Source organism: Oryctolagus cuniculus, chromosome 1, assembly GCF_051225735.1.
Source record: "Oryctolagus cuniculus isolate XC-2025 breed Fujian yellow rabbit chromosome 1, ASM5122573v1, whole genome shotgun sequence".
NCBI classification, from domain to species: Eukaryota; Metazoa; Chordata; class Mammalia; order Lagomorpha; family Leporidae; genus Oryctolagus; species Oryctolagus cuniculus.
In genome coordinates, this window is record NC_142867.1 from 58,931,405 (window position 1) to 58,954,465 (window position 23,061).

The 23,061-nt window shown below is 47.6% G+C and overlaps 2 protein-coding genes across 35 annotated transcripts in view; both read right to left on the reverse strand.

Annotated features, from left to right (window-relative positions):
- The window catches only part of PPFIBP2 (PPFIB scaffold protein 2), a 172,829-nt gene extending 157,114 nt beyond the window's left edge, over window positions 1-15,715 (reverse strand). For 4 of the 32 annotated variants that reach the window (XM_089329426.1, XM_089329424.1, XM_089329420.1 and 1 more), the window contains exon 1: window positions 13,179-15,715. In XM_089329426.1, coding sequence (XP_089185552.1) covers window positions 13,179-13,558 — 380 coding nt within the window. In that variant the 5' untranslated portion in view covers window positions 13,559-15,715. Of the gene's footprint in view, window positions 1-2,623; window positions 2,705-12,784; window positions 13,142-13,178 lie in introns of those variants that run through there. The other 28 variants (XM_089329479.1, XM_089329440.1, XM_089329459.1 and 25 more) reach the window with 19 other exon arrangements.
- A 140-nt stretch (window positions 15,716-15,855) lies between these two features.
- The window catches only part of OLFML1 (olfactomedin like 1), a 30,717-nt gene continuing 23,511 nt past the window's right edge, over window positions 15,856-23,061 (reverse strand). For all 3 annotated transcript variants that reach the window (XM_089329609.1, XM_089329618.1, XM_051823924.3), the window contains one exon: window positions 15,856-17,610. In XM_089329609.1, coding sequence (XP_089185735.1) covers window positions 16,820-17,610 — 791 coding nt within the window. In that variant the 3' untranslated portion in view covers window positions 15,856-16,819. The remainder of the gene's footprint in view (window positions 17,611-23,061) is intronic.

The window sequence follows — 23,061 nt, forward strand, 5'->3', positions numbered from 1 at the left end:
ACCCCAGTTTCTCAGACTCAAAGGAAGAAGTGAAAGGTGCAGTGGTCCTTGTGACTCAAAAAGGGCCACAGAAGGGCTCAGAGTACAGATATCAGGTCCCTGCCCCCCAGTCTTCTGAGGTTCACTTTTTGCCAAATGAATTAGGGCTTCTTCTTTCGAAGAAGGAGAGGAGCAGGTGCCGCAGAAAGAGTCTCAACTTAGTCCATTCGGGCTGCTATAACAAAATTACCATAAACTGGATAGTTTATAGACCACAGAAGCTTATGTCCAACATCAAGGCTTCAGTATCTTCAGTGTCTGAAGGCCTCCATTCCTGTTTCATAGATGACTTCTACCTGTGTCTTCACACAGTGGAGCAGATCAGCTGGCTTTCTCAGGCCTCTTGTATGCAAATGCTAATCCTAATGATGACAGCTTCACTTTTTTTTTTTTTTTTGACAGGCAGAGTGGACAGTGAGAGAGAGAGACAGAGAGAAAGGTCTTCCTTTGCCGTTGGTTCACCCTCCAATGGCCGCCGCGGCCGGCGCGCTGCGGCCGGCATACCGCGCTGATCCGATGGCAGGAGCCAGGTGCTTCTCCTGGTCTCCCATGGGGTGCAGGGCCCAGGCACTTGGGCCATCCTCCACTGCACTCCTGGCCACAGCAGAGAGCTGGCCTGGAAGAGGGGCAACCGGGACAGAATCCGGTACCCCGACAGGGACTAGAACCCGGTGTGCTGGCGCCGCAAGGTGGAGGATTAGCCTAGTGAGCCGCGGCGCCGGCTCAGCTTCACTTTCATGACCTAATCACCTCCCTAAAGGCCCACCTCACTCTATACTCTTGGGGTTGGGACTTCAACACATAAAGGCACTTCTAAAAATTCATGGAAACCGGAATTAAAAGATAACCACCATTTCCATGGAATTTTTGAAGAGCCTGCATATGAATTTGTGGAAGACATAAACATTGAGGCCATAGCATAGTCATGTGGGCTTGAGTTTAAATCTCTCTACTAGCACTTACGGGCTGGGTTAGTTTTTTATTTTGGGTAATATACATTAACCTCTCAGGTTACTGTATAATGGACATAAAACCTGCCTGCACAGTGCTGGTCAAAGGGTTAAGAAAGAGTAGAGAATAAACTACCCAGCTCAGTGCCCAGTAAATATGCAACACCTTGCATCTCCCCACCTGGAGAATATAATGACCCAAACTGCACTATTTCAGAAGATGGGTTTGTCAAGACCTTTATCAGGGCCTAAATGTTCAGATTTTCTTTGAATCTGTACCATATTTTCTCAGTGGTTATGACTGCCTCCCTGGGTGGTCTTCTCAGGCCTTCTCTCTGGCATTAGGCAAAACTTCCCTTTAGAAAGCCTGAAGGACTTGGGTACACCTGAAGACAGAAGCAATTGGGGTTCTGGGCTCCAGGAAGATGGCCAAGCTGGACAGAGGACTGGGTCCAGGGCAGACCTGCTCAGCTATAAGGCCTGGTCAGCTCTATAGAATACAGGATAAGAAATAACCCTGATTTGAGCAGGCAGCCCCCACAAACACCCACCTGCTCAGAACCTGAACATGCCCTATATGGAAACAATGCTCTCTTCTCATGCAGGTGTCCCAGCCCACTCCACAGCCCTGCACAGACAGGACTCAGCAAACACTGACTGAACTGTATCAGTCCCTCCTCTCCACCCCACAGCGCTGGGCTACTGCCCGGCTTTCTCTGACTCCCACATCTCACCACACCCTTCCAACCCACTTGGAGCACAACTCTAGCTAGATGTCCTTCAAGGGTTCTCACCTGGGGCCCTAAACACGTGAGGCTGCTGGTAAGTAATGTGTTACTAACGATAATGTCGCAAAAGCAGAGGTTTTCCACATAAATTAGAGATCAGGGTTGTCTTGCCCCATTCTAATACACTTTGAGTGGGAGAGAAAATAGAGGAATTCCATCAGGAATTCAGAAATTGCCAATAGCAGTCAGGAATTAACAGTTTCTATGATACTGTGAATAGTCATGCAACGTCCTGCTGTATTAGAGCTTTCTGTCCTAAATACACGTGGCTATGCGTATGTATTTCCTGAAGCCAGCGTGTATGCCATGACTACCTGGCCAGGCCCACACATGCCTGTCAAAGGTGTAAGTGGCCTGACACACGCTGATGGAGGTCTTCCTACCTCATCATGACAAAAATCTGGACCCTAAATGTGGTAGCAAAACAGAGTGGGGCCGGCGCCGCGGCTCAATAGGCTAATCCTCCGCCTTGGGGCGCCGGCACACCAGGTTCTAGTCCCGGTCGGGGCGCCGGATTCTGTCCCGGTTGCCCCTCTTCCAGGCCAGCTCTCTGCTGTGGCCCGGGAGTGCAGTGGAGGATGGCCCAAGTGCCTGGGCCCTGCACCCCATGGGAGACCAGGATAAGTACCTGGCTCCTGCTATCAGATCAGCATGGTGCGCTGGCCACCACGCGCCAGTCACGGCGGCCATTGGAGGGTGAACCAACGGCAAAGGAAGACCTTTCTCTCTGTCTCTCTCTCTCACTGTCCACTCTGCCTGTCAAAAAAAAAAAAAAAAAAAAAAAAGGAAGGGTATGAGTCTGGGTCGGGGGGGGAGACGGGATTGAACCTTGTTTCAGTCACTCACCACCCAGGGAGCCTCAGGAAAGTTGTGCATCCTCTCAGAGCTGTTTCCTCCTCAGGTAAAGCCCCAAGGGCTGCTGGGAGGCTGAAAGGAATGCAGAATCAATGCTCAATGCCTGATGCATAGTGGGAATTTAATAAAGGATAACCCTCGACCTCCAATGCCCTGTTCAACCTCATTTATTCCTCACCACCTGTTTCCCACACAGTTGCCCTTTAATTTACAATCCCTGGGCCTTTCTTTGTGCACAGCTCTTCCCTCTGCCAGGAGTAGGAAGGGGTGTCTCCGGTCCCTTCATTACTTCACGACACACTTCAAATGTGTCCTTCACAGCAAGCCAGGTACCCCAACCTCGTTTCTCTGAATACTCACTGCATTTTCTCAATGGTTACTGCTGCATGTTTTGAGCAAGGGGTGCATCCCTTAAGTATCATTCAGGCAGGGGACATGTCCTATTAATCTTGTGTTCCCACCAACCCAGTTCTCAATACAAGATGGTTCAAAAATTCTTTAGTGACCAAAATAATAAGTGAGGTCTTGAGTCTCCTGATTCCTAAGTACTTAAGAATGATATTTGGCCGGCGTCGTGGCTCACTTGGCAAATCCTCCGCCTGCAGCGCCAGCACCCCGGGTTCTAGTCCCGGTTGTTCCTCTTCCAGTCCAGCTCTCTGCTGTGACCTGGGAGGGCAGTGGAGGATGGCCTAAGTGCTTGGGCCCTGCACCCGCATGGAAGACTGGGAGGAAGCACCCGGCTTCTGGCTTTGGATTAGCGCAGCGGCAGCCATGGCGGCCATTAGGGGAGTGAACCAATGGAAGGAAAACCTTTCTCTCTCTTTCTCACTAACTCTGCCTGTCAAAAAAAAAAAAAAAAATTAAATAACATTTTAAAAAATGATATTCTACCTCTGCTCCAAAAAGGGTGGGAGTTTCCCCAGACTTGGCGGACTGGTTCTGACTTTCGGGTTGCCATGGCCTCCCTACAATCTTGCAAGGTTGTCTGTCACCCAGACCAGGAAATCATGCCCTTCGGGCATCCACAATGCTTAACCACAGCACTCTCCATTCTCCCATCTGCTGCTCCCCACCCAAAACCTCAGCCTACTTACTAAATGAGGCCCTGGGTACTCACAGCCATTCCACACCTCCTCTTAGTGCTGGAACTGTGGTCAGTGATCCAGGTTGCACACAGTCAGACTTCCCAGAGCTGTGGCCAATGCTCTCCTGGATCGTACCCTCTATACCCACCACTACCTCTTTTTTTTTTTTTTTTTGACAGGCAGAGTGGACAGTGAGAGAGAGAGACAGAAAGAAAGGTCTTCCTTTGCCTTTGGTTCACCCTCCAATGGCCGCTGCGGACGGCGTACCGCGCTGATCCGAAGGCAGGAGCCAGGTACTTATCCTGGTCTCCCATGGGGTGCAGGGCCCAAGGACTTGGGCCATCCTCCACTGCACTCCCGGGCCACCGCAGAGAGCTGGCCTGGAAGAGGGGCAACCGGGACAGAATCCAGCGCCCCGACAGGGACTAGAACCCGGTGTGCCAGTGCCGCTAGGTGGAGGATTAGCCCATTGAGCCGCGGCGCTGGCCACCACTACCTCTTGAATGCTGTGAGCCGTGTGCCTCAGACCACATACCCTTGTTCTCCCAGTCTCAGAATGCCATGTTCTCAAAATCTTCAAGGGGTGGCCCAGGAATCTGAAAGAGCCCTCGTGCCCCAGTCAGGTGAGTAGGCCAAGCAGAGAATAGTGTATGACTGTCTCTGCTTGGGGGAGGTAACCTCAGAGGTATTTGCTAAGAGCCTTTCCATCACTAAGCGGGACATCCAGCCTGTGACTTGGGACAGAGGAGCTTCTACACAGCTTTCAGGTTGCCCTTCCTCAGCAGCCTCCCACCCTCATGTTACAAGTCATCTTTGCTCAAAAGCCACTAATTATTCCTTATGAGCAACAGGAAAAAGTCCAACTTCTTAGGTTGGCATTCAAGTCTTTTACCCCTTATTGTCCCAGCTTCTTTGTTCAAATTTTAACAATGGTAGGAGCTACTTAAGCTGGTTTCCTTATTAGTTCTTAAGTCCACTTTTACACCCAGCTTTCTATGCCCTTAACTCATGATGTTTTATCAACTAGGGACCCTCACATTCTCATTCCACACGCACATACACAAACCCCACCTGCCCTAGTAGGTGCAGCTGTGGTTCCAACGCCTCAGGATCCAGTAGAAATTGGTTGATCCACAAAGCCTTCTGCGTGCCAAAGTTCTACAGTTCTTTTAGTCAGACCTTTGGCCTTTGAGCAAACCCTGCTTCTGTTATTTCATAACTTCCTTTCTAGTCAATATAGCTGACAATACCCTTTTCAAGTAGTCATAACTCCATGCTCTAAGACAGCTGCTTGGCCCAAGAGAAAAGCTTGAGTTATTTGGAATGCCTTATATCATGGAAAACTAAATCTGTCTCTTCTTTAATCCCCTCTACTATCATTATGTTGAACCCTCAATCATCCTGAGCAACATAAAACATAGTGGTTCCCTTGCCCCAACCCTCCCAAAAAGAGCAGTCAGGATCCTCCAAATTCTGCAGGATAAGGACCCCAACCTTGCAGTATTTGGAGTCCCTCATCTACCTGTCTCCAAAATGTGTTTGTGGGAGGTTGGGAGCATGGGACAGGGCACCACCTCCAGGTGTGGCCATTCTTGGCCAACGCAAGGAAAAGATCCCCTGCTGTCTAAAAATGATACTTCTATTAATGACAATTTATGTGGGCCTTTCCACATGGGCAGGTAGGACACACACAAATTGATTTTGGAAGCGTAAGGCAGGACTTTGCACTTACCTGTCACGTCTCATCGAGCTGGTTTGGGCTCTGAGCTTTGTGTGCACCACCCTCATGCTGCATGCTGAGGTTCAGTCATCTGAAACCAGGCTGTTCCCTCCCCTGTTGTGCACTTTTGCCTCCTGGACTTTCCACTCACTTTCATCAGGGCTGCCTTTCTGCATCCCACCTAGAAACCCAGAAAATACTATCTCTCCCATGAACTTCAGGGCAAGCCCTGTGCATGATGTCAATCACTGCTCTTAACAAAGTATTTTTCTCAGGCTTCCTGAGGAGAGAATAATAATAAATTATTTATTGACCGCCTAAGTTGTGCCAAGCACCATAGTCACCATTTTACCATCTCATTTAGTCTTCACAACAGCCAAGTGAAGCAGGCCTGTTATTGCTCTGCCACCTCTCCCTGCCAAACAAAGAAAAACACAGATGAGGAATTTAAAGCTCAAGGAAGTCAAGAGACTTGCCCCAATTAGCAGCAGCAAATCCGTTTAGAACTGGCATTGAAATAGAGAACTGTCTGATTTAAAGCCACACTTCATAGCTACCAGGGTCCTCGAGGGGCAAGGAGGCCAAATCCTCAAGATGGAGAAAACCTGCTGTCTGCCATGAAAGACTGAGAAGGTGGGGTGGGCAGGAGTCAGTTTCCTCATTGCCAGCAACACAATAATCCCTGCCTGCGGCATTGTGCAGCTCCAGTGAGCCAGGGCAGTGAAAACCTAGACAGACCCAGGGCTGTTGTTGCTGTTACCAGGTAAGCAGCACTGCGTCAAAGAACCAGATGTCTTGGCTGGTCACAGGAAGGGCTTATGTAATCACTTTTTCATGACATCCAGTCAAAGTCAGGTGTCAATGCCAAGAACGATTCCTTTGTTTGCTAAAATGTTGAATTAGATGAATCTTCCATTCCCATCCCAAATCATTCTAACCACTCCCCTCTCCCTGTGCCAGTCCACTCTCCCCTGTCCACCTCCCTCTACTGCCCTGTTGCTCACAGTATTTGGAGTCTGAACACTGGTTTGATAACACACACCCAAGTGTGCCTGAGAGTCCTATCCCACGGTCCATGCAGTTTAGTTTTCATCTACCTTCTTTCACTCTCAAAAGCATCCAGTTTGGACAATTAAATATAATGCTCTGCAAACTTCGAAAAATTCTCTTCTCTGGCACTTGTTTCCCTCCCACAAAATGGGAATAACACACCTCCTACCACAAGAGGCAAGTCCTTTGTCAAACCCACCAAAGCTGGAAGTTCTGCTCTATCCTCCCCTCTGGCAGCAGCTTTCCGTGGGGCCAGTCTATACCTCTGTTGCCTCCATAAAGCAGCACTGAGCTAGCTATTCATGCAAAATCTCTTGGATTCAGGGGAAACAGGGCCTTGTGTTGGAGGAAGGAAACCATTCCTACTGTAGAGAAAGGAGTTGCCATGTACACAGGCAAGGAACACAGGACACACGTTTTTGGTTCTTCTAGCTTTTAAGCTGTGGCTCAGCCCTTTTCCTTTAGTCCCTACAACAAACTTTTTGGCTTCTACCCAATGCTGTCTCTCTCCCTCTCTCAAACAAACATACACACACACACACTGAGAGAGAGAGAGAGAGAGAGAGAGAGAGATGTCAACCAAGGAGTTCCTTTTGGCAGGGTTCTCAAGGCCCTGCTGCCAGAAGTAGGCTGGACAAATTTGCTAAGAAGATCTCTTGGAATACTCAATGCAATCACAGGAGTGGCCTCCTAGGCCAGAGAAGTCCCTGTCTAGCCTGAGAGGCTCAGCCACACATGACTGGTATATTCCAACCATGCACATAATCGCTATGGGTTAAATCTCTACTTTGCAGAATCAGGACACAAGCTGTGACCATGCCCTCCCAGTGATCAGGAAGCAGACAGGTAGAAAGGATCACCTCTTTCTCTACACCTGTTCTCATGTCGGGAGGAAACAGATCTAACACAGTGCCACCTGTGACTGCTACAGCAGCTGTAGGCCAGGGAAGAGGTCATGCAGGATGGCTTCCCTGTAGGTAGCCTCACCTGGGCTACCTAATCTCTTCCTGGGAATTAACTCATGGGCTCTCCACCTGACTGACTCTGTGTAAGTCTTTTCTAAGACATGGACAACCCAAATCTCAAGTCTGCACTCCATGGCTGTCCCTGAGACTTCACCATGAGCAAGCAGGCTGGTGCATACATTTTTGTCTCAGTAGGAAAAAATAAAACAAAAACAAAAAATTTTCAGAACAACAGGAAGTAGAAATTGGCAAGACCCAGCTATATAGATCAAAAAGAGCCACATAGGCTTGACCAGTTTTCCCTTGAAGTTGAATGGCAGTACTCCAGACAGTAATCTATATGTTTCACACGTATTCACCCAGCTCTGCCTTAGCCAATCGAAGGGACCTCTGTGCCAGAGTACAAGACAAAGGCAAGACTCCATCTGGGGAAGCTGGAAGCTGACAGCTTGGTTGAGCAGAAGTGTGAAGGGAGGGGTGAGGAGGTGAGGGGAACTCCAGTCTCAGAGCCATTGGGTCTCTTGGCAGCAATGCAGATTCTAGATGAGGCCCTCTCTGCTCATGTGACATATGTGGCCTTCACCCAACCATCTGGACCCCTGACCTTGGATCCATACAGGTCTCTGCTTAAAGGACATTCTGGCTAATTGGTTGCCTTCCCCAGCTAACTGTTCCCCTACCCCATTTCCCTCCCCCAATCTATTACCATACAGGCAACTTCACATGTTCTAGCTGTATCCCTAAAGTTTGGGGGGAAATGGGATTTAAGTCTTGGAATACAACTTTCCACAGGGATGATAAATTGATTGCGGGTTGCATTCCCAGAAAAATCCAAGTAATACACATGTACCCACCATAATCATCAGGAATATAAGTGCTGATACCATACAAGCCCTCCCCACCTACACAGCCCCACACAGAGCTAGGCCACAGAACCTAACAACAGATCTTTAAGCCTTCAGGTCCACATTGGAACTGGCTACCAGCAGACACTTCCCCTCTGAGTCCTTGACCTATAAGATTCCCGCCTTGAATGTTGTGCCGACCGAATTCACCCCAAACATGGTTTCATTCCCATTTTTCATTGCCTAATGGAATCTCCATCTGGACCTTCTGGCAGCTTTCTTCTGGCCAAATTCACTGCCACTATTCAGAGGCCTGAATTCTGCCACCAAGAACTGACCTTGGCGACCCTGGGTAGATTTCTCTGGGCTTCATCATTCGCGTAAGTAAAAATACAAAGGACAAGCAAAAACCACCCAAAGTTCCCTTCTGATTCCAAAAGGAATCACGCACCCCCACGTCCTTTCCCCCCTCCAAGAAGCTCCTCCGTGCTCTCATGCCACTAACAATTGCCTCATTCTTCTCCCAGAAAACTAGCACAAAATGTCAATGTCCAATTTGATTCTTTTCTCTCTCCCTCAAATCCAATCAGTCACCAAATCCTGCTGGATTTCTTGGCAAGCTCACGGGCCTCTGTTTCCTCCTCTCCATCTTATGGCTGTTGCCTTGATTTAGGTCCTCAACTACCTAAATAAATCACTCCAGCAGCCTGTTCTCACAGCAGTTCCTTCCTGTCCCTCCAACCTGCCCACCTCACTGCAAAAGCCTGACAACAGAACCTTCAGATGTCATCAGAATAAAATTTAAATTTTTTAGTTCCAAATTTCAAGACCTTCCATGACCTCTCTCTAGCCTGAGGCTCCAATCTGTCCTCTCCAGTGTCTCCTGCCAAAGCCAAGACTCTCGTCTCATGGGCCCACTCCTGTTGGACCGATCCATCCCCAGTCTTTCAGCTTCTGCTTCTATTCCTCCCCTCATCTTCCACACTAAATAACCCTCCTCTTTCCCTTTATACTGAGACAAACATTGCAGTGTCAACCAGCTCAATTCCCTTGTCTACCACAAACTTTGCCTGGACATCTGCTAAGTGTGAGGCCACACAGGCAAATGGATGCAGCCCTAAAATAGTTCAGAGACATGCAAATAAAGTGATGAAGTATGTAGCAGAGATCTGTACTTGATGCAATATGTCTACAATATTAGAAGAGTAAAAATGACTTCAAAAGTTTGATCTGCATCTGAAAGACTAACACGAATTGATCCATCTTGCAGAGCAGAGACATAAAGGGCCTTCTCAGAAGAGGAAATAAGTGTATGCAAAGGTGGGGAGGCACCAAAGAATGGAAATTGTTGAGCTCCTCTCTCGGAGAAACAGTGGAAATGCAGCTGATAGGTAAATTAGGACTGGCTCCTACAGAACCTTGAACGCCACACAAGGACATTATACTTCATCCTACCAGAGAGGCAACCCTACCCCCTCTCTGTCTAGGCCTCTCATCTACAGACATGTTACAGAGGCCAAGATTACTATATACCATTGAATAAGATGATTAAAAGCAGCTCTTGGTGTACGTAAATGTGTCTGCATGAATGTGACAGAGAGAGGAAATGAAAGTAAGAATTACCAAGGAGCACCAAACCAATGACCATAAGGCTAAGAGAAACTAGAACTAGACTGAAGACAGAGCTCACAGTCAGCAGCTCTGAGCTGGAACTTCAGAGGCCTTGAGGAGATTTGGGCATAAAGCTAAACAGATTGGTCCAGGGCAGCATTTCCTCTAAGATTATTTACCAGATGTGTGAGGTGAGAGTGGACCATGTGAAGATCCACAAGGTCAAACAAGACCTGGCTTTAAGAGTCTATAAGGGATGCCATCCATTTTTCTTAGACAGTGTAGATTTTTGTGAAAAGACACATAGTTGCCTTCAAGTACTGAAACCAAGAATGATGCTAGGAAACACATAGATGAAGGGAAGAACTCCCCTAAGGAAGGAGGAAGAAGGAAAACAGTGACTCAGGACAAAACAAAACTGCCAAGAGTTTTCACCTAGTTGTGCCCATACGAAGTGGTGACTCTCAAGCTTGAAGCGGGGAACATAGTCTGTGGCACTTAGTCAGTGTTTAAATACCTCCCCAGTTGTGTTTATATTAGCTCTTCCTTCTCATATTTTGTATTAGAAGATCCATCAATGGATTTTTAAGCAGGAGACCATCATGAAATATTTGTATTTTTGAAATAAACAAAACAAACAATCCTAGGGCCACGTGAAAAACAACTTCCAAGTTTTACCCCAAACATCATGACCTAAAGGGCACACCATTCCTCACTGTTCCTCCCCCTCCCTTCTCATCCTGTCCAATCAACCCTGACACCTGACATCTCCCTCTCTCCAGTCCTCCAGATTCTCCTACCTGTACCATATTCACCTTTCTCACAGGCCCATCACTTTGACTCTGAATTGGCCCTCGAGGCTCCAACTGGCCCCTCTCTCCAGTGTCTCTTTGGTCATTACTTCCCATAGCACTGACACTGCTCACCACAGCAAATCCCAGCTGGCTATCATCAGAGTCACCTGGGGGAACTGTGAAACAACATCCCAGATGGAACTAATCTGAATGGTTTACAAAGCTCCCCAGGCAATTCTGAAGCATAGCCAGATTTGCAAGATACTGCTCTAAATCCTTGCTACAGCGAAGTGATCAGCACCCTCCTGGGAACCTGTTAGAAATGCAGAATGGCAGGTCCTTTGAAGGAGATTTCCACAGGTGTTTATCAAGTTTAAGAAGCACTGATCTAAAGTGTTGTCTTACCATTCCTTTCACAAATATTGACCAGATTTTCTCTGTATCAGGTTGGAGGCTGGAAGGGTCAAGGGCCAAGGTCTCTGACTTTGAGATGATCACGGGACCATCAGTCAATTTCCCTACTTAAAACTAGTTACTGACTCCTATGCCTTCTAAGTCCAGACTCCTGCACTTGGCCTCCAGGGCCTGCCAGGACAACAGTCCCTTCTTGTTACCAGCTTCCATGTCCACCATTCACCACAGGAACCAAACTAGACCCCTGGCCACTTCCCAAGGCCAGTCCAAGCTTGCCTGCCTATACAACTTTCAGTCAGGCCATGCTCTGCCCGCCTCTGCCTGGAGAAACCCAGGAGCAATCCTTTGAGTTCTAGCAAACACATCCGCCTTCTTGAAACCGTCCCAGATTTCCCCTGTTCAGACGAAACCCAGGAGTTCCCCACAGCTGTTTCTACCTCTTTCATGTCATTTATCTCATGTCATTTAGTCTTAAAATCATAGCACATCTGCCTTAACTACTCCATTTGAGAAAAGACCATGATACTCAACTTGTCTCCCAAATAACAATAAATAACTGGCATATCATTATATCTCAAAGTAGTACTACTAATAACTAAAATATAGTAAAGAAAATCATGGGTGAATGCAGTAAGTGAAAAATTTGCCAGTCTCCCTCATCATCCACTTCAAATTCATTTAAATATGAATTTAAGCAGAATCATTAAATATGAATTTAAGCAGCGGGCTCTCTCTTAAACCTGAGAGAAATAATTTCTAAATGGGATAGCATTCAGTGTTTCCCATATGCCAGTGGAACCTGCTGGAGATGAATTATGAATATGGCAACTACTTTTCCATAGTTGAGCTTCTAACTTTACAAAATACACTATAAAATTTGGAGACGCTTTGGATTTGTATTATAATCAATTACAGAAGGGTGGAGGAAGGAGAGAGATGAAGACAGAAAGCAAGCCAAAACACAGAAAGGGAGATGAATCTACACCAAATAGTTGCTCTAAAATTAAAAATAAAATGGGATTTTTTTTTTAAGAGGATTAAACACTGGCTAGAATGCCTGCTTCATTCCTACCCAAACTTTGGAAGTTCTGGTATTTGAGTATATAATCATCTCAGGAAACACCGTGGGTGTGCAGTCGGGATGTCCTGAAAGAATTTTTTAAACAGGGCCATGGCATTTTGTAGTCCCTTGGACCCCGTGGCTGGAGCTTTTGAAAAGCTTGCTACAGTTTTGCGATTACAGTATAGAATTGGCTTCAGACGACGCACTGCAACTGACCCACGCGCTGTGAAAGAGATTTGCCTGGGCTAACAGTCCTACGACACCATGGGCTCCCCAGTTTTCACCACCGCTCCCAGGCCGTGCAGGGTTGGGACAAGCCGCACCGAACTCTGAGGCACCAACCACCGTATGCATCTCCCTGGCCATCCTGGCACCTGTGGGAGCACGGTCCACCTGCGGATCCCGCGCAGCGTGGGGTAGGAGTCCCCGCAGATACACGGGAGTTACACCCTCCTCCCATTCTTCTCGCCAGAGAAGGGGAGGAAGGTCCCCGACCTCGCGCCTGGGACACACTTCGGGGCCCCAAGAGGCCCTGCTCCTCGCGTCCCGTATGGCTCTTGGGTTTGGGGGCTCCCGGTTCCCCCAAGTAACGCCCCTGTCCCTACCGTGCGGCGAGCCGGGGCCGTGAGGGGAGCCCACTGACCTGAGCGCGGGGCTGCGGCTCTTCTCCGGGTGCCTCAGGTGTGTGGGCCGCTCGCGTGTTCCCCCCCACCTTGGAACATGAGCGCGGAGAACCGAGCCGCAGGCCACTGGCCCCTTGACCAACTGCCGGACCAACCAGCGGACCGACCGGCAGCGGCCGGGCCGGCGCCCACGTGACGGAGGCGGGCGCCCGCGGGAGGCTCGTCCCGGAGCGCCGCTCCCCCGCCCTAGGACCCTCCCTTGGGACCGCCCCGGGTCACGCCCCCTGCCTCTCGGGCTTCCCAGGGTCCCGCCGGAGCCGGTGCGCCACCGTTCCCGTTCCTCCGGCCCCGTCCCATCAGCCCCGCCCCTTCCAACCTGGCCGCGCTGCGAGTCTGGACCCAAGCCCCGCCTCCCTCGGAAACCACGCCCGCCTCGTAGCCCCGCCCCCTCACGGCCGCTTCTCCGGCCGCTTCTCCGCCCGCTCCCTTTTCGCTGCAGGGAGGCCCGGGGCGGTTCTCAGCGCTGGAGCTCCTAATCTGCTGGGCTCCTCCAGCCCTTCGGCACTGCCCCCGGCGCGGACTAAGGGCAGGAAAGCGAGGAAGCAGAAGGGAACTTGTGTCGAGGATTGTGGAGAAAGAAGCATCCGAAACTCGTGTTAGAGGCACCCCCGGAGCAGGAATCCTTCCGGGCTGCGGGACTTCCCGGGCCCCGGTGCAATCCCTTCGAAATCGAAGTTGGCCTGAGGGCAGCCCCATTCCTAGTCTCTGAGGCCCTCCCCCGCCCGAGGTCAGAAGTTACCCTAGGTCCTGCCGCGCCAGAACCCCGCGACCTGGAGCTGGAGGTCCCTCTAGCGGTTGGCGCCGTCGGGTGAACACAGGAGACCACTACCATCACCTCTCTGTGCTCTGCGCCAAATAAGGTATGGGCAGGCCTGAGAACGGAGCTGTAGGTGTCACCACCGGAATGGATTCTGGAATCTGGGAAGACTGCGCCCTGGAGCCCTAGTCCAGCACCTACCCCCAGTGCCTGACCTGAATCCGCTTTGGTTGCCCTGCTAGGTGGGTGCCCTGCCCGGGCCTCCCCGGACCAGCTGCTGAGTAGGGCTGATTAAAATCCCTGTGGGCCTCAGGTGGCAGCGACACCAGGGACTCTGGCACAGTCCCCAGCTCTGGCAGAGTCACCACAGCGCTAGCCTCCAGTTCTCTACGGGCTGGAGTGTTGACAAACCAAACTTAGCTTCGTGGTCTGAAATTGCCGGTGCCCGGAAGACTTTTCTGTGTGAACACAACATAAGCCACCCTGGCAAATGGCAGACACGTGGCCACTGCAGGAACCCGGCCAGCAGTGGACGAAGGGCAGAGCCAGCAGAGGAAGGCTGGGGCCCACAAGAGTCGTGTTACAACAGGACACCCTTCAGCCCTCTTTTACTTCCTTAAAATAGCAGCCCAGAGGCTCTTGTCCACCAGCCTGCCACAGTTCACACAAGTTCATGGCTGTTTCCAAATCCTACATGTATTGCCCCAGCCCTCAGAGCACTAACCTTTCTTAAAACTATACAGTTACTTTCTGAGTTATTGTAAGTCACAGGCTCTCAAGCTTATTTGTGCTTTAGAACCACCTTAGGGGGGAGGCTTAAAAAAACAGTAACACTGGGTCCCATTGCAGGAAGTCCTGATTTAATGACCTAGGGGTACTGCCTGCCTGAGCATTAAGACTGGCAAAAGCTCCTAAGTGATTCTTATTTTGCAGCCAATTTTAAGAACCACTGGTGTAGGCTGCAAATGTGTTAATCCTCACTGAAATGCAACAAGAGACCTCAGAGCTGAAAAGTTCACCTGAAAGGGACCCCAGAAAGTGTCCCCAGGCCTAGGTGGCTGCCCTACCCTGGCTCTCCAGAAGCAAGTGCACATTTGCAGGGGCTTCCTGGAAGAAATGTCTTAACCTAAAAGAGTGATTCTAGCTGCAGGGATGTAAGGGACCAGGGTGAGTTGTTAGGGGCAGGTGTGCTCTGCAGAACTGTCAAATCAAAGCCTGTCACTGGAACCAGCATTGTGACACAGCAGGTTAAGCCACCGTCAACAATGCTGGCAACCCCGTATGGACTCCACTTCTGAGCTCCCTGCTAATGCCCCTGGGAAAGCAGCGGAAGATGGCCCAAGTGCTTGAGCCCCTGCACCCACGTGGGAGAGCCAGATGAAGCTCCTGGCTCTTGACTTCAGCCTGGCCCAGCCCAGGCCATTGAGGTCATTTGGAGAGTGAACCAGGGAATGGAAGATTCTCTCTCTCTCTCTCTCTCTCTGACACTGCCTTGCAGACGGAAGCCAGGCAGTACATTTCAGGCATTCTCTCCTCTGTGCCTCCAAAGAAAGGACTCACTCCTGTTGATAACTCCACTCTACCTCCCTCAGTGAGACAGGCCACATCCCCTAGAGCTGTATAGTTGGTAATGTTGTTTTATCCATGGGTAGGTAATGTCACTGAACCCGTGGAGTGGGTAACATCACAGTTATTTATTCAACTGTGCCTCGTTCCATAAAGGGTTTGGGCTTTCTGTGCCATTCTATTAGAACTGTGGGTAATTACCTGTATCCATAGGCTGAGTAATTCCATTCTCCCACCGATCTGACGAGACCAAAAAAAAAAAAAAGAAAAGAAAAAAATCTTTCTTCCCTGCTTATGTCTCCGCCTGGGCTTGGCAAAGAAGGGAAAACAGCTGCAAGCGCACAAAGCAAATCCTCTCACGTGATCAACCTGGAAAGACCGAGGCCTCAGCACATGACACAGGCTGGCACCACAGCCTGTGCTTGGGACCTGCGCTCAGCTGAAGCGGACACACACGTGGGAAACACTTTGCAGCAGCCCTCTGGGGAGGCACACTTCACGCCCGCCGTGACAGTCGCTTGCCTGCGGTCCGGCCCCCATGCAGACTCCAGGATATTTACCAAGGGCCTCAGTGCGTTGGGGATTGTTCACAGGAAACCCAACGGCAGCCAGCACTCCCTGAATGCTTTTATAGTGAGGGTATGTAGGCAAATATAACCTGATGAGGTTATTTGCTTAATGTCACTTTTATTGTATTTATTTAAAGCAAGAGAAGAGAAGCAGAGGACAGTAGACACGATGAGGCTAGAGGTGAAGTCCTCAGCCTCGGGCAAGTTTTCTGGGGGAAGTGGCTTTTCAAAGGCCTATAGGCAGGACAAGCGCAGACACGAAAGCTGACTAAAGGGACATACTGTTGTTTTTAGGCTGAACTGATGAACACATTGATTATAGAAGGCTGGATGAGCAAACATACATATTTGATGCTTCCTTGGGCAATCGAAGGACTATGCAGTGTGTAGTATTTTCTGGCTCGTTCCTTCATCTTACAATTGTATTACTTTGAATAACTCACCTAAATGCTCCTCATCTTTAAATGACAATTATAAAGATTTTTGTGCATATCTCACAAGTGTGAGATGAAAATTAAATGATGTGCAAACACTTTGTAACTGCAAAGTGGTATTCAAATGTTTATGTTTTCATCGCATTATCACATCCACCTAGCTTGGAGGAAGGGCAGGGCTAGGGAAAATAGAGATTAATCATCAATAAGAAATAGTACTTTAGTTGGGCAGTAAAAGTGGGAGCATATCAATAGACATTTGAGACCTAGAGAAGAGCTTGAGCAAAGGCCAGAGGAGAGAGATGCTAGTGGCAAACAATCCCAAATGTGGCGTGGAGGAGAGCAAGGAAAGGCTGGAAGGAAACTGGATCAGAATGTGGAAAGCCTTAAAAGGCAAAAGGTTTGGATGAGTAATGGAAGCTGTTGAAAAATTCCAACTGATAGAATCTTATCTAAACTCTTAGAAGACACCAACGGCAGTGGCATCTGGGCAAGGATACATATGTATTCCCACTTCCAGACCATATTCCTGTGGTGGTTAGGGGGATACTATATAATGAAGAGGCTGTGTTCTCAATGTCCTGGACAGCAGCTGCCAAACCAACCATGCTGTCCCACTGGCTGTGATGCATTACTCCAGAGACAGCTTTCTCTTTGTCTGGAGTTTGTAAATGATCTGGTTTCCTTCATTCCAGGCATAGAGCTGCTTATCTCTGGGGTTGTAATGGATCATGGAGTGACTTCTTGGCCGCCTAGGGAAGAACAATTTGGGCAGGTCTTCTTCGTTAATAGTGCCTAGTGGATCATAGACACAAGTGATGCGATGAGGGCCCTGGCCCCCCAAATTGTAGACCACATAGAGAACCCCACACAAGAGGAACGAGGCTTCGGCATCCTGGCTTCTGCATGGGGTATCCCAGGAGTGCTCTACTCCCAGTGTCCCAGGATCAATTTTTGTGAGAACCAAATGGCCCTGGGTGCCTGGCCCTGTGTGGATGGCCCAGAGCCCATGCTCATCCACAGCCAGGTCAATGTAGATGGAGGGAGAGTGCTGGTAGGCTGGTGCTCTGCCTGCCCCTCCTGGGAGCAGCATTCGATCTTCCACAGTCCTCTTCTGCAGATTATATTTGATGATCTCATTAGCAGTCCCTTGGTTATGAAAAAAAAGAAAACCTTTGTAGATCACTTGGCCTGATCCCTGCCAGGGAAGAGTTAGGATTAGCTTTCGGGGGGCTGGCTTGGTGCTGTCCTCCATGAATGCTCGCATGTTTGCAAATTCCCAAACCGTGTTGTTTCTGGATCCAATTAAGAAATACACCTTTGGAGAGTCACTGACAGTATCTTTCATCCAAGAGCCATCTGTGTTCATAGTCTTCTTTACTATTTTCAGAGACTTGATGCCCATCAGCATGTTGTCACAGCCTGGCCAGACAGGAGGGAAGGGAGAGATTACTTTAGCAACAAAAATGTCTGCTTTTTGGAAGGCTCACTATGCCTGGTACATTCTGTTTCCTTTCAGCTCTAATACTGATAGGGAACATTCTCAATTCTACTGTGAATTGATGGTCCTTAAGGAAGAGTTTATCTCAGAAAATTCTGGAGTGAAAATAGAACTTAAGTATGCATTTCATCTTTTTGAAATAAAGGGCAGTTAAATCCCAGCAATAAGCCAAATTATTCTTGCACTTCCTTATTCTTACAGATTGCTTTTCTTCCCTAGTGTCTAGAATAAATTTATTATACAAGGATAAATCATAGTTTGGGATATAATTCAATGAATCAAAGAATGAATGGGTCTCTGTTAAGAGAGTTGTAATGCAGTTCTACAAGTTAACACTTTATTCACTTCAGGTTATAAACAGCTGTTTGCTGTGACACAGACCCCATTCATTCTAGAGAGAATTTGGGATTGACGCAATAAGAATGACTTAGGTGTGAAGACACCTCATTCAATTCCATTCACCAAGATTCAATATGATTCTCTTCTGTGTGCTTAGCTTACAGTGTTCCTGGAACAGTGCTGAGTATTGAGGATAAAAAATACAGTATTGACCCTGAACCTTCAGGAGACAGTCTTCTAGCACAGGATTCTTGCGCTTAGCACTACACTATAACATTGAAGAGCTCTACTCATCCTTTCAAGATTGAATGCATTTAGTCAGCAGACATGGGATAAGAAAAGGGGGTGTCATGGGCAGGGGTGCAATGCTAAATTAGGCATGGCTCTTTCTTATTAGGTACATGACCAACTAGTATATAGTGCTTCAAATGGAACTTTGTAAGTGAGGCAGGGAAGAATCAACATTGGCATTAGCCCTGAAAGAACAAATGGAGTTGAATATTCCAGAGGACTGGCAAGAGCATCACAGATAGTTAACAAATCCATTTTCAGGAGACCTCTGCAGACTTAGGTAAAGTAGTCTAAAATGTAAACATATACAAGCTAAATACTTGATGTTGCCTGAAATAGATGCAAAGCAGAAACAAACAAAAACCACAAAGCAGTAGATGGAAGCCATCTCTATGCCTGGAATCTTAAAGGTGGGGCTAAAGAATTTGGATTTTATTCTAAAGGTAGTTAAGGAACTACTGAAATTTTTGAGCAGGAATGAAGGCCATCAAAGCTGTTCTACAAGTTTAATCTGGTAGTCCTGTGTATATAAGGGGATAAAGACCAAAAACAGGCAAACCAATTAGGAAGTTATGTATTTCTGCAATCCAAACAGGCTCATAAGGGTTTAAACAGGGTCAGCATAGTGGTAAAGCATTTAAAGTCACCACCTGCAATATTGGCATCCCAGCTGCTCCACTTCCATCCCAGCAGAAGATGGCCCAAATGTTTGGGCCCATGCCATCCACATGAGAGACCTAGATGAGGCTCCTGGCCCCTGACTTTAGCCTAGCCAGTGCTGGCTGCTCCAGCCATCTGGGGAGTGAACCAGAGGATGGAAGTCCACCCCACCCCCCCACTGTCTTTCCTTCTCTCACTCTGAACTCTGACTTTCAAATAAATAGATCTTAAAAAAAGGGGAGGGGGTTTCTAAACTAGATAGAGGAAGTGAAAAGAAGAGGCTTACATTCTCACATTTTTCTAGCCCCTCATTGACTTCAGATGCTGACTTGAGACAATTTTCTTCCACCTTCAAGCAAAAACTCCTTCTTCGTTGTGCTTATGCTTTGTGACTCATTCTACCACCTCCTCCTAGACTCAGTTACTGGTTTTCTCCAAGATACCACCTTTTCAACTCCTTGGAGACTTACATTCAAAGGACTTCAGCAACCCCCTCCAAAGCCATGCTCTCAAGCCCCCATGCCCCAGCACTGTTCCATCTACAATTCCAATATTCTACCCTCTGCGACAGTATATTTTCCTTCCATATTTCATGCCTTTGTTCTCATCTCCTCTGCACTTCTACTTCCTCATGGCCTCCAGTCCTTGGCCTCGACTTTCTTCTAGGCCATCAGTCCTCTTTTGACTTTACTCCCTTTCCTATTTAGCCTAGGCCACTACAACAGCTCTTGCACCAGCACCATCATCCCCTCAACACCTAGTTAAATCACAATATCCACCACAAAAAATCCCTTGGTTCTCAGTCAGTTCAAATATCCATCTGCCTCTGTCCTGGAGAGTTGAGGGTTGAAGAAATCCAACAATGGTGCATACTGGCGCCACTACACATAAGTAGCCTTCAACCTCTGTTGAATCCTCAATACCACACTTCTATCCATAGTGAATCCCCCATCTTTCATATAGTAGCTTACCCCAAACCCTGGCCAGTCCTTTCGTTAACAACAGACTAACTCTTTGAACAAGTAAATACCATTGGATATAAACTCCCTCCACTTTTGTTACAAACTTTTCTTCAGTTCTTCTCACCACTGCTGTCCTCCTACACATCTTAGAAAAAGCTACGCCACTTCTCTTGGCTCTTGGCCAAGACTAATAGATTTACCTTTGCTCTGATATTATTCTTTCCTGGCTTCTTTTTTTTTTTTTAAAGGATTAATTAATTAATTAATTTAAAAGGCAGAGTTACAGAGAGGGAGAGGCAGAGGCAGAGGCAGAGGCAGATAGAGAGTAGTCTTCCATCTGTTGGTTCACTCCTCAAATGGCCACAGCTACTGGAGATAGGTTAATCTGAAGCCAGGAGCCAGGACTTTCATCAGGGTCTCCCACTTGGGTGCAGGGGTCCAGGTATTTGGGCCATTTTTCCATTGCTTTCCCAAGTGCGTTAGCAGAGAGCAGGATCAGAAGTGGAGCAGCTGGGACTCAAACCAGCGCCTATATAGGATGCTGGCACCGCAGGTTGTGGCTTAACCAGCTGTACCACAACGCTGGTCCCTCCTGGCTTCTTCTAGAGTTCCTCAATAGCTTATCCTCTTCCTCTTTATTTCTCCTTCAGTAGTAGCTCCTTAACCTTAGCCTGCAAGTGTCTTGTCTATATTAAGGGAAAAATTCTCCTTCAATTGGCACTCTTATGCAGTTACTTCACTATTTTCATAATGTTATAGTCAGCTTCTCCTACATACAAGTCTATACTCTCTGTATCAACTTCCTCACTTCTCATTCTTTTACTTTACTATCATTCCATGGGAACTACTCTTCATTATGTTACCAGGGACACTAACTGAAAACTTAGATAAGCCTGATACATATCTTATCTGGCCTTTCTGCACCATGACAGTACTGATCAGTTCCATCTTGAAAATTTCTTCTCCCTTGGGGCCAGCACTGTGGCGCATCGGGTTAACGCCCTGGCCTGAAGTGCTGACATCCTATATGGGAACCGGTTCTAGTCCAGGCTGCTCCTCTTCCAACCCAGCTCTCTGCTATGGCCTGGGAAAGCAGTAAGAAGATAGCCCAAATCCTTGGGCCCCTGCACCCGTGTGGGAGACTCGGAAGAAGCTCCTGGCTCCTGGCTTCGGATAGGCACAGCTCTGCCTGTTGCAGCCATCTGGGGAGTGAACCATTGGATGGAAGACCTCTCTCTGCCTCTTCTCTCTGTGTAACTCTTTCAAATAAATAAATCTTTAAAAAAAAAGTCTTCTCCCTGACCTGTGTGTTGCCACTGTCTGTCTGGGTCTCTTTTTTTTCCTCCTCTAAGGTATACACAAAGCTCTGATAATCAAAAGCCACTTTTCCTATTCCTCTTCCTATTTACACATAAAACTACATTTCACAAGTCTCATTTGTAGTGAAGTTGCACTCATTGACCTGTGATCTGTCCAACAGGATGTGGACAAGCATGAGAGCCATTTCTCCTCATCCTTAGAACATTGGAATTCTCATGGTCACCAAATTCAAGAGGGATATGGGTCAAGATGACATCATCTCTCCTTATCATTTCAGAGAGGGTGTGTTTGGGGACTTCTTGTTGAGACTGCTCTGTTAGACCATCGGTTATGGAGTGAGAAATGTCACGGGGGGAGGGAGCACTGACCTTGCTATGAGCAAGAAGAACCCTGTGGGTCTCCTTCAGATCCCTCTGAGGTCTATATCACGCTTAGGAGAAGGTGGCTATGCCAGCAGGTTGTCATTTTCTTCTTAATAAATGTTTAGGCTCTAAAGGCCATTTAAAAGCCAACTGGAAGCTATTTGCCTGTTAACATATTTCTTATTTGAAGAGTCAAATCCTCCTCAGCAGAATGTAAACTCCACGAGAGCTTGAGCTTTGTCATATCTCTCATTCACTGCTGTCTGTCTTACTTCTTAAACTCCAATCTGGTGCAGAGTAGCTCAGTATTTGCTGAATGAATGAATGAATTTTCTAACCACCAAATCCAGCAACCAACTGCATCTGTACCCATATTCTATGCCTTCTTCCTGCTTCCTTTACTTTTGCAGTGTACCTCATCCCCTCTCACCTACTCAAAGACTAATTGTCTGAAATTATCTCCCCTCTCCTACCTCAACACGTTTCCTTTTCTACCTGGGTCGTATCCATCAGTAAACACGCAGGCTCTAAGATCATTCGTCCTGGAAAAATGGCTATCGTGGTTGCATTTCTTTGTTTCACTTTACCATAAAACTCCTTGAAAGAAGTTTCCTCACCTCCATTTATCCCTGAACCATTCTGATCAGGCTTCTGCTCTCCACTGGTCTAAATTACCCTGTACACTTCACTGAGTCAGGTCCTGACAAGGTCACCAACAACCTCCCTGTTGCCAGATCCAAGGATCAATTCTCAATTTCAGCAGAATTTGATGATTTGGTCACTACTTCCCCTTGCCACTCTTTCTTCTTTTGCTTCTAGGACATCCCTCTAGTGTTTTCCTTCTATTGTTATGGATTTTTTGCTTTAGAATCCACTGCTGGTTTCTTTTCATTTTCTCCCTTTAAAGATTCTGCCCTTAGGTTTCTCTAACTACAATCACTTTCTAAGACACCTCATTATAACTCATGGTTCTGAATACCAGGTAAATTCTAAATAATGATGGCTTCCAAATGTGTTTCTTCAGGCCCTGTCTGGATGTATATTTAGTCCCAGACTCATTTATCCAACTGCCTATTCAACGTCCCTACTTGGATGTCTTTAATCTTAACCTGTCCAAACTAGCACTCTTATCCCTTTATTCCTACTTTTCCCTTTTGAGGTCAGGACTTCAGTGGAGTTTCCTTTCTAGAAGTCATTCTTGATTTCTTTCCTTCCATTCTCCTAAATCAGCAAGTTCTAATAGTAAAAGGTACATTGAAATTATGATGTTATACTTAAATTCAAATATTCACCTCATTTTCTGCTCCCTCCCCTTCCTTTACACTCCATGAATCATCATTTTTGCCTACAGTAGTCTCTAATTTGTCTCACTGCATTTATTCTTGCTTACCTATAGTTAGTATTCCTCAAATCAAAGTGGTCTGTTTAAAGGCACAAA